The 12,120-nt window shown below is 37.5% G+C and overlaps 1 protein-coding gene across 1 annotated transcript; it reads left to right on the top strand.

The window, feature by feature from the left end:
• Window positions 1-6,971: 6,971 nt before the first annotated feature.
• LOC148026462 (heparanase-like protein 2) lies at window positions 6,972-10,367 on the top strand. Its single transcript, XM_087690314.1, has 7 exons — window positions 6,972-7,030; window positions 7,391-7,527; window positions 7,749-7,988; window positions 8,423-8,612; window positions 8,900-9,025; window positions 9,166-9,265; window positions 10,044-10,367. The coding sequence occupies exons 1-7, from the start codon at window positions 6,987-6,989 to the stop codon at window positions 10,365-10,367; spliced, it is 1,161 nt and encodes a 386-aa protein (XP_087546440.1). The 5' UTR covers window positions 6,972-6,986.
• Window positions 10,368-12,120: the final 1,753 nt, after the last annotated feature.

The raw sequence follows: 12,120 nt of genomic DNA, 5'->3' as shown, positions 1-12,120 counted from the left end.
TGTATTCAAAAAGATGATCAGTGTGTTGAGGACTTTGCTAAGGAGTCTGAAAGATTGTGGAATCAATGGAGTTTAACATTGTTAGAAGGTGAGATAGCCCCACTTATGTTAAAGATAATGTATTTTGTAAATGGGTTGAAATTAGAAGATTGGAGAGTGAAATTAGATGTAAAAAACCCTTAGACTTTTGAGGAAGCGATGAAGATAGCTCAATATCAAGAGAGGAAGACCAAAAGAAAAAAAGAGTTAGGGTTGGATGAACCAAGGGAAAGGTTGAGTTCAAGGCGAGTTGAGAGAAAAGTTTTTGAGGAGAAGAGAGTTAGTTATGCCTATCCTGAGAGAGGTATACTACATTCTCTATTTAGAAGAGATGAGTTGACTTGTGAGAAATCAATTGAAGTCTGTGAGGAGAAACTCCCTAGGGTGGTTGAGGAGAAAAATACTTGTTTGACTGATTGGAGTGAAAAGTCTAGGAGTGTGAATTCATACCCATTGACCATGGATACTTCTAGTCCAGTGATTAGTGATTTAACTAAAGAAGAGGGATCGATCGATGATACTTTGGAGCTTGAGGACTATAGAGATGAGCTAGAGATGGATCTGAGTTGTAAAGAAGAAAATGAGAGACCAGATTGGGAGAGGATGAGAGTCAAGAAATTTTTAATATTTCCGATTAGGGAAGGTGTGATGAAAGTTTTTATAGTCATGGCAGTGTTGAAGAGAGTAAAGACAATTTAGAGTGTGAGCTTGTTTGCCTTGGTGATAGTGTAGATGGAACTGATTTCTTGAAAGATGAAGAGAGAATAGAGGATGAATTTTTGAGTTTGTTAGAAGACCATGAGGGGGAGGGCTTAGAAACTGCAAGTTTTCAAGATGAAGTTAAGGGTTCGAATTTGTTGCTTAATGAGTTTGTTGAGAATTGTTGTGAGTTTGATTGTGAGTATGATGATGAAGAGAGTATTGAGGTTTTAGGTTCTGACTCATGTTGTGATTTTGGTGTTGGTGTTGTTGACTCTGATGAGTCTTGTGAGTTGGTTGTTGATGGTTTGAGTAGATCTGGAGAGGCTTTTGTTTGTGATGTTGATGATGTGGTTTTGAGTAGACCTAACCTCATGCTTCTTGATAGTTGTGTAGATAATTGTTTGGTTGATTTTAGCAACAATGTCAAAGAGAAAACTTCATCTGATAGTCTTTTAGTTTCTTTGGGTTCTCCTGAAGGTTTTGATGTTGTTTGTAATGATTCTGATTGGGGTTTTGAGGATCTTGAGAGTGACATTGATGAGGATTTGAGAGAGAATTTGAGTAAGGCTTTAAAAAAGGATTGAGAATTTGAGGGAAGAGCGATTTAAAATCAAGAAAATAGAGTTGGAAGAGGTTTGTGAGGAGGTAATAGGGGATTTGGTAGTTAAGGAGTCTGGTTGAGGTTTTAGACCCAAAATTGTTGTATAGTGAAGATGTTATTTGTGATGATGTAGAGGTGAAAGTTTCTTCAATTTCTTGTGAGGTTTCTTGTAAGGATACTATGGAAGGTGTTTACCACTCTTTGTGTGTGAAAGACTCGATGGAGTCTTGTATTGTTGATGATGAAGTGATCCCATTTGTGGATGCTATTGGTTTTTGTGGTGTTATGAGTCTGAATTTGACTCCTTTTGATGTTGAGTTTGATTTGGAGACTGAGTTGGAGATCCTTACATAGTATCTTTAGGAGAAGTTGTAGATGTATCAGTGGATGAATTTGAGATTGGCAACAAAGAAAGAGTCAAAACTTTATTTAGAGACTCTAAAAGTAACATGGTTTTTCCTAGGGAGGGTGTGTGGGATTTGAAGATGTTGGATTATGGTTGGGATTTGAAGAATTTAGAGGATGATGTATTTTCCTTAGATGGTAAGGATTGTCTCAAGGATTTTGATGAGAATTTTATGGATGAGTTTTGTCTACTTGTAAAGGAGTTGTTTGAGAGAAATGTGCCATTTGTGTTTATTGAGAAGATTGTGGATAGATCATTGGATTTGATTTTTGATTGGCTTATAAATGTTGCATCGCTTTATGAAAGCAACTGCTGCACGTGAATGTTTGCAGACTAGGGGAAGAGCTAAATATGTCAAGCATTTTTCTGAAAACTGAAAACCCCTAGTCAAATTGTAGTTAGGTTTGATTTCTGCTACCTTAGTTATTTGCATGATAGTTTGTTTTGTTGTTTTGTAATTGGATTTCTTGTGTTTGTTTAGTCTAGGATTTACTTTTGTCATTTTGTTTGATTTGTTGAGTGTGAAACTTGATAGCCTTGGTCGAGCTTGGTATTTTTTTGAATAGGATGAAGCTTGTGTTTGTCAATAGCTACTGAACATTGAAGATCAGCTAGGTATGTTTTCTTGTCGAGACTTTTGCACATCACGGGGATAATGGGTTCACGAGCACTTCACATTGCACTTGTTGATGCACTGCACTCGGGGGTCGTCTCCTGTTCTTATCAAATACTTCCGTGCCATGGGTTGGGATTATGCACGTTTTGCACCATCATTGAGCACTAGCATAGCATGAGGTCCACTGCAGCTATATGCAGTAAGTTTTAGATGCACGCGCACATGAGAGAAAACCTGTCATTGAGCACGCACATTTCTTGCATGCACCATTTGGGATGTTCATCACAAAGTTAGGAACCTCTGGTTGAGAGTGTAAGGTGGTTGGGTGAGTTCGAGGGTCGTGAAGGATGCCACCAATTGTGAGAGGGTTGTTCATATTTCGTCAACATCTTGAGGACCATCAAATTCTTGAGTGATTGTGAGATTTTGGATGGGTGGAGCGGAGATCAGGCACAATTATTCCAATGCATCCATATTTTTTGTGTGAGCATTGTTTGAATGGTAGCATGTCATGGATTCAATCAATTGCATGTTTTGTCAAATCATGGATGGTTGGGCACGGAGTTCATTTCAAAAAACCATATTCCTGCTAGGGCACACTTCATAAAAAACAGGTTCATATCTAGAGAATATTTATTTTAAAGACTCGAGGATCAAAGGAAAAGATTGTACGTTTTACATCATCAGCAAGTATTTCTTGAAGGAAAAGAGGACATGTGTGTTGAAAGTGTGTGCAAATACAAGAACAATAGGCCAAGGAAGGGAATAAGTCGTCCAAGATAAAAGATGAAGAAAAATGATGTGATTTACGAATATCAGTATTTTTGTGTATTTTTGATGGATTTTTGTAATTCTGCCCACGTTGGCTTGTCGACCAAATGCATTTCGATCGTTTTGAGTACCCGAACAACTATATTCGGAGTTCAAACGATGAAGTTATGATCCAAAGAAGTTGCAAACAGGCATAGAGCAGAAAAAACGAAAATAGTAAAAAATAGTAGAAAAGCAATAGCCAAAAGCTGAAAGCAAAAAGCCTAATGTGTGTGAGTGTGGATAGAAAACTATATAAGGAGATGAGAATGAAGAGTTAAGGGCATTCCCCCTTGATTACAATTGCATTTTGTGAGAGAGGAGAGTGGAGGGTCGCATGCTAGAGTGAGCTCTTGTCATGCTAATTTGAAAGTCGGCGGAGCCTTTGGATGTCAAAGCGCCGAGCATCGAATCATGGTTGTTAAGGTACGAGAATATTTTTCACTTGGTTTTTGTTCAAATTGTTGGATTTTTTTTGTTGAGTTGTGGTTGTGTGATGCTCTACCCGAATTAGGGTTTTAGTTGTTTGAGCTATAAGATGCAATTCTTTATTGTTTTGTTTTTCATGGTGTATTGTCAAATATTTAAAATTTTCAAGTTGTGTTGTGCATCCAAAAAAGTCACTTATCCCAACCGGCACTCCTTAGCGTCTTGTTATCGGGTTGTGAGTGAGGCTTGCTCTCGATCACCGCTCGTGTAACACCGTCAATTATTCAAAGAGACTATAGCTTAAGCAACGAAGGTCATCATCACATAATCTACACTTAATGTTTCTTTCTTTAACATGGCCTTGGTGTTAGGCCTATTAGCTTTTAGTAGTGAAAACATATCTATTTGGGTGGCTACAATACTATTTCCTTATAGTGAATGTTGAAGAAATACTTGAAGTTAAGTAGCTGGAGTAACATTAGTGCAATATAAGTACTATTTCTTGAACTTATTAGCATTAGACATATATGCAAATCTAGAAAAAAGGCATTGTAGTGGTAGAACGAAAACTTTTGATAATTGAATTAATTATATGAGCTTAAATTTGGATACCTTGTTTAGCAAGACACTAAAGATTAGAAAGTTATAGGGCTTTTCTATCAAAAATTTTTGCTTGAAACCACAGGCATACATCTTTGAAAAGACTCCACGCATGGCTCTTGTATGCAAATGATTTGCAACTATGTTACCTCATCTTCTATTTAAGAGTTTGCATATCATAAAGTTCGAGCAACTTTTTGTCCAAGCTCTGAAGTGCAAGTTATTGACAATTGACAGCCACTCCTTGCTAAGGGTGAATGGGGTGACGCACTTAAATTCTAGATCTTATACACTTCAAAAGAAGTTGATCTTTGCCACCATATGCTCAAACAAAATGCGACGATGGGCACTTTTTAACATCTTTTTGTTAAAATCAATTTAGTAGTGATCTCCTTCAAATGAAAAATAGTCCTTGCAATGTAATCCCATTGATAGATGGCAAAATGTGGTTTCCCATCATAAGATGAAATTAGTGCTACCTAGCCTATCTTTAAAAATCTTATTGATGAAGAATCCATAAGTATACTTTGACCTTTAATGTTTCACGCCACTAGGCTTTTGGTCTTCCAAGATTCTTGTGTGGATAGCAACAAGATATGATTTGCCGTTTAGATGCTTTGTTTAGATATGTTCTCCCTTGGATTCCTCCTACTCCAATTGCCCCTAGATGGGGAATAGTGTAAGGCATTATATGCATTTTGGACAGCTATGACCATAACCTATGAAGGCGGTCCACAAAACTAGTGATCAAATGAATGGATTTTAAAAGGTGAAATAACATGCAACCCATAACTTTCATTGTTATTCATGGTCACTTTGTTCTATGAGTGTGAAGCCATGCATGATGCGTGCCAAACCTACATGACACGAAGCTGAGCATTTGTCTTGAGCTGGTGGAAGGTCCTGCGATGGATTAATTATATAACGTTTGGAATAACACAACAAATGCCAATACGACCTGAAAGGGCGAGCAGGTCGATATAAATTGCCAACAGTGCGTGCGTGCGTGCCTGCGTGCATCCCAGGTGAGTTCGATAAATATTACAGAACAATAAAACAAAAGCAAATGCCCAAAGAGAAGAGGCAAACCAACATAGTGCCAAATCATCGATAGTACATTAATAATTTCTTTTAGCACAGTGCGTGTAATTAGTATCTGGATTATCACGACCTCTTAGGAGTTGATCACCGTTTACGTCATCTCTCGTGATGCCAGCCGGATAGACAGATTGAGTTAATTAAGGTGGTGCTGAAGGTCAGATAAGACACTATAAATGGCAGCTGTATCGGAGTATCTGTATGATCAACGCAGCTCATAAGTTTACGATCAGAGCTATCACCGGAGTAATTACTATATGGCCATGAGTGAAGCTCAAAAGGTTAACGAGAGCTATAATCATTATCAGGGCCATCGTATGATCAGTAACTGCGCCATGCAGCGGCTCCTTATAAGATTAGATATGATGCCAGTGTGCACCTTATAAGATTGCGGTGAGAGCTAACATCGAGGTTATTATATGATCAGTGAAGCTTGTAAGATATAACGAGAGCTACAATTGATCATCGGAGCTGTTTAACTGTTATCGTATGATCGGTCACTGCAGCAGCTCATTATAAGATTAGACATGATGGGAGCAAATTGTACTGGAATGACAGTCCAGCTGGTGGTGATGATGATGATGGTGTCGATATGTTTGATATGGTGTTGCATTCAAGAAACGGATTATTATATACTCGTGGTGGAGGCTGCTCATACGACAGTGGGCGACAATCATGAGGTGCATGGGAGGATGATCGGTGTTGAGATGATCAATCGTGATCTGCGATCGTCTGATCCAGGAATGCAAATGAGGGATCATGATTACGATATTGGGAGTGGTAGTCCAACGAGTAAAATAAAGGGTGCGGTGGTGTCGGTGAATGGGTCGACATCGGCGAGGGTGGTGATGAGCGCGGATGACATGCTGTGCGCCAACCTGGACTGGTGGCCTCCCGAGAAGTGCGACTATGGAGTCTGCAGCTGGCATCAGTCGTCTGTCCTTAATCTGGTACACACACACACACACACTCTCTCTCTCTCTCTCTCTCTCTCTCTCTCTCTCTCTCTCTCTCTCTCTCTCTCTCTCTCTCTCTCTCTCTCTCTCTCATGATCTCCATTTCTTTCTTAGCTTCAGTATCAGTTATTCATTGTCCTGGATATACCGTTTGAATGTCTCAAGCAAGCATTGCCATTTCAAGATTCGCTTACACTTCCCTCTTTCCTATTCATGATGGTGCAGAACCTTTCCAACCCCCTTCTGCGAAATGCTGTCAAAGGTGAGCACTCTCTGAGTTTACTTAACATGAGAGACTATTGTAGTGAATATCCATTGTGCTTATCTATGCAAAAGTTGTATTATTAACAACATTGAGTTGTTGACACTAACATATCAATACAAGGTTGACCCCTCTTCCATTTCTCACTTGCAAGCCCTTGCAAGTAAGAACTCAACACCATAAATTGGATGCAACAAATAGAAAGCATCAATGGTGGATATCGTATTGCTTATGACAGTACATATAACATGCAAAAGTTGTAATCTTAAATAGTTGATAACATGGAGTTCATTACCACTTACATTTCCATTTGAATGTGACATGCAGCTCTATCACCCTTGAAGATTAGAATAGGAGGAACATTACAAGATAGAGTTGTATATGAGATTGGCAGCCCTCTCTATACTTGTGAGCCCTTTTCTCCAAGCCAAACAGCCATGTTTGGCTTCTCGGGAGGTTGCCTCCCAATGTGGAGGTGGGACCAACTCAACACTTTTTTCCAAAGCACTGGGTATGAATCCTTAGATTCATATATGTTGTTTATGTGAACTCTAGGCAATAACTCAACATGACTACAATAACTTATATCAACTCAATAGTCAAGCAACTAGTTGGAGATTCCTCAATTAGCTCACTTAGATTGTATGTTTGCAATGGATTGTTATATTGCATTATTAACTAACCTCCATAAGGTTCAAACAGCTTTACTTTTGTAAGCCAACCTCTAAAGCAAGTCTCCTATTTTCTTGTTATATATGCTTACTACCAAAATGGATATACAACTCAACATTTCAAAAGAAAAGGGAAAACGTTTGATCGGCTCATCATAATTTTCTACCAACACATCGCTTTGAACCCTATTTGTGTGCAGAACTAGTGTGGCATTTGGGCTTAATGCTTTATACGGTAGGCCGAAAGCCTATACATTCCCTTGGAATTCGTCCAATGCTCGAGATCTTATCCAATACACACATGACAAAGGATACAATGTGGTAGCATGGGAGTTAGGTACTTACACTAACTTATTTGTGTCTACAATATCCAAACTTGATGAGTCATCTCATGTTCAATTAAATCATACTAATCCAAACCAACCTTTCAAGTATTCATGACCCAACCTTTAACATTAGGCCAATGATTAGATTGTAGTAACTAGCCAATATCCATGATGAATTCTATTTAGGAATCCAATGTAATTTGTGAGGACTTTAACATATAAAGAGTTGCAGGCAATGAGCTATCTGGAGATATTCCCGAGCGAACAATCATGGCTTCCCAATATGCTATGGACATACAACAACTTCATACACTCGTTAAAGAAATCTATGCAGACAAACCACTCAATGCCCAACCCTTCTTAGTGGCTCCTGATGGTTACTTTGATGATAATTTCCTGCAAGTTTTCTTGCAAAATACAGGAGTGAATGTGGTCAATTCCATCACTAATCACATGTATCCACTTGGACCAAGTAATCACTTTGCCCAAATGTCTTTCCTTGAGATTTCATTAGCTTCTGATTGATTGACCTACTTTTAATTACATTGAGTTTGATTTGGTATGCAAAATTTCAAGTTACCATTTCTTTACAAGAGATAGCGAACAAACTGCAATGTATAAGTAGGATGGTGTACATTTTTAAAGGTAATTGACTCTCTAGAGGCTCTCTACTTGCTCACATGTATCATATGAAGTTTCACTAGATAATGGAGATCGCCCTAAGGAGCTTCACACAATAGTTCATTTTCAAATGTAGCTTCACACAATAATTGTTAATGATTGTGCAGCTTCACATAATAATTGATCATGATCATGTGCTTTATGATCTCATGGTGATAATCATAAACCAAATATGTGTATAGGTTCATAAGCTGATCATAATGGTGACGATGACCATAACAACAGGTTCCGAGCTGGATCTAGTGGAGAAAATTGTTGATCCTACTCAATTGGACACCATTGTCAGCACCTTGGCAATGATTCGGGACACTGTGAGGCAATATGGGCCATGGGCACAAACTTGGGTTGGAGAAGCGGGAGGTGCTTACAATAGTGGACGCCACCTTGTAACAGATGCCTTCATTTCTAGCTTCTGGTGATCACACTACATAATCATTCCTATTGATCTCGTTAATAATCTTTACATAATCCAATGTCTGAGTGGTAATTTATGATCCCATTAATGTTCTAAGGTCGGTATTAAAAATTTAGATCTGTAGCACATATGTTGACGCCTTTTAGCAAGTGGTATTACTTAGTATACAGTATTAGCTTGTACATTGGTATTACTACCTCCTTTGCTGAGAAGGCTGACTGTTTTGTAATGGATTAATGGCCTTGATCATTTGCTCAACGATGATTAATGGATTGATTGATGTGTAGGTTTTTGGATGAGTTGGGTTTGAGTTCTAGCTATGGATTCACCGGTTACTGTCGTCAGACATTGATCGGTGGAAATTATGGATTACTCGACGCCGCCACTTTCGACCTAAACCCAGATTTCTATAGGTAATCGATCACCCTTGATTAATTATCTATCATTATCTCTAAACCCAGATGGTTAATGGACTTGCTTTAGTTTTCATTTTTGAATGTTATAAGGGTTGTTTGTAATTCTTCATGTAATTGTCGCCTCTGTGCTCTCTTAGTGCCTTGTTGTGGCAACGCCTCATGGGCGGCAAGGTGCTAGAGACGACATCCCTGGATACACCTTACATCCGGGCATACGCTCATTGCGCCAAAGGGCAGGTAACTAATATAAGATGAGTAAGATTGATCACTAGCACTTGCAAATAAGATCAGTGCTGTCAATCAACATAAGAAGAATAAACATCGGCTAGGCTAAAAGAACATGTTGATCGCAACAAACTAATCCAATATCAACCACATGAGTCGAAGAGAACATTGTATAGCCTAGCCAACAAAAATAATGTGATCGAAACATTAAGACAAAGTATGCAACACTGTTACCAAACATTAAGACAAAGTAAAGAGAACATCGTATAGCCTAGCCAACTAAAATAATGTGATCGAAACATTAAGACAAAGTATGCAACACTGCTACTAAACATTAATACAAAGTAAATTCACAGTATAAAATGACAAATGTTGATGTCTAAGCTATATGCTCAAACAACTGCACATGATGTTGGTTATCCAATCGCACAATAGCATATGTTGATTTTTTTAATGAATAGAGATAGACAAAAAATTGTTCAAATTATAGCAAGATTAAAATCTAGACAAACGAGTGCCTTAAGTCAATGAAAACATCACATTGCAAGACTATGGGATGGAAGAACAAAGTCACTAAAGTACAAACACTACTTCAACCACAAACATCAAATACGAGAGCTTAAGATATTCCATCAAATGACAAGTTTATTTAATCAAAGAACAGTGTAGGTTGATAAATCAACAGAGGTCTGAACATATTCTCAAACTATAAAGCATTCAAAGTCATATTGATTAATGACAAGAGAAGAATGGGGCATGACTTAGTATAGCGCAAACATGACATTTGCAGGATGGTGGGATGGCACTCATGTTATTGAACTTGAGCAATCAAACAACACATGAGGTGTATGTGTTTTTGCCAAATGTAAGGAGCAATGCTAGCTTGAACATGACAAGAGAAGAGTATCATTTGAGTCCTCAAGGAGGAAATGTAACAAGCCAAACAATACTTATAAATGACCAACCCATGCCTAGGTCACCCATTGATGGGCAAATCCCTCCTCTCTCTCCAATCCTTGTAAGTAATTCCTCCTCTCCAACCATTTCTCTCCAACCCTTTTCAATTGCCTTCGTCTCTTTTCCTTTTATCCAACTCCATGCATGCTCCTTCTAATTAGTGTTTGTTTTTGTTCATATAATGTAATCCATGTCAACGCTCACATTTCTTTTCATCATTATTTAGTAACTTGAGGCGCTCTTTAATATGATTGAAATCCTCTATTTTTTGTTGAAATATAAAATGTTCTACATTATTCACATGTGAAAGAAACTAAATGAAAAATTTCTAAAGAGTGTTGAGAACTAGCAAATAGACTTGTCAATCTTTCCTTTTGCATTGATGAATCAAAAATTATATATGTAGGTACAAAGTAGATATGCATAACCTTTCCATTGAAATTAGTATTTCTAAGACTGTTGGCATGGTCATCTTGCTACCATGATTGTTGCTATGGATGTCACTATAAACAATACTACAAACCGCTACTAGTTATACATTTATTGGTAAAATTTTGATTAATATTGGTTTTTTCCCAACGCATATAGTGATGATTTTTGCTTAAAATTTTTATAGAGGTCTGTAAGTGCCCCCTACAAATGCCTATTGCTACCCATCTGATGTTCAAGCATGAATTGACCTATATATATATATATATATATATATATATATACTCTCACTCCATAAAGTGAATGACCAACTAACAAACAACTCAAGTAGAATTTAAAATAAATAAAATCAAGCAATACATTGATGTAAGTGAAATACATATTTCACTTTGAAAATATAATACATAAAACGTTTGTGGGGAATATCACAATAACAAAAAATCAACCCTATTTATAAAATGTAAAGTCTAAAGCATGAAGCTACCATGGATCCGATCTACACATAATAGCTTCTTAGCTTCATCCTACACAAAACTGAATATACCAAGAAAGTCATATTCATGATAGGTAGCTAGTAATTGTTCTTAAATTGTTAGAACTATCTAAGGATATACATGCCTTATCACCATGAGACCACAACTTCTCAAAAAATGTGGTTAGCCTATGTTTTCTTCTATACTTCTTAGTTAGGTCCCTACTAGTGTATGCCTTCTAAACCATAAAAACATGTTTGTTACTTACTTGGCTATTGGAAAACATCACATTAGAAGACTACGGGATGGTAGAGAAAGGTAGCTAAATTATCAACACAATAGTACTCAAAACTAGAATTGTAAGATATCCGATTGAATAACAAGGTATATAATCAAAAGAAAATCTAGGTTGGTATATCAATATTGGTGTGGGACAAATCCTCAAATTCTAAAGCATTCAGAGTCATGTCAAGTAATTACAAGAGAAGAATGGAATATGACTTTATGCAATGCAAACATGAAATTAAAGGGTGATGAGATGGGCTCATGCTCTAGAATTAAGAGATGAGGCTCATGCTCTGGAATTAAGAAATCAAACAACACACAAGGTGTTTGCCAAATGTAAGGAGTAATGCTAGCTTAATTATGACAAGGAAAGAGTATCATTTGTGTTGGGACTAGGTAGATTGGCCATTGGTAATTAGGTGATGAGTCGATGCCTATTCAGATCTGCATGCCTATCAGCCACTAGTTGTAACTATCCTATGTATAAATGGATTCATTCATGCAATGTATCAAGATGTATCAATTGTGGCAAATTCATATTTCCCATTCTTTTCGCAACTAATTATGGATCATGTGGTATAGATGTCGGGTTTTGTGGTATACTATTGAGATTTTTATACTCAATTATATTTGGTGATCTTTGTCGATGGTGGCCATGCATGCGCACATGTTCACAAGATGTGCGTTCATCCCCACTCACAGTCACTTGTAGCCAGTGTAATG

The sequence above is a fragment of the Lygodium microphyllum genome, chromosome 13 (assembly GCF_053477565.2).
Source record: "Lygodium microphyllum isolate KBCC chromosome 13, Lygodium_microphyllum_v1.1.10, whole genome shotgun sequence".
NCBI classification, from domain to species: domain Eukaryota; kingdom Viridiplantae; phylum Streptophyta; class Polypodiopsida; order Schizaeales; family Lygodiaceae; genus Lygodium; species Lygodium microphyllum.
The sequence above is the reverse complement of the archived record's forward strand: the minus strand, read 5'-3'. Positions and strand labels throughout refer to the sequence as shown.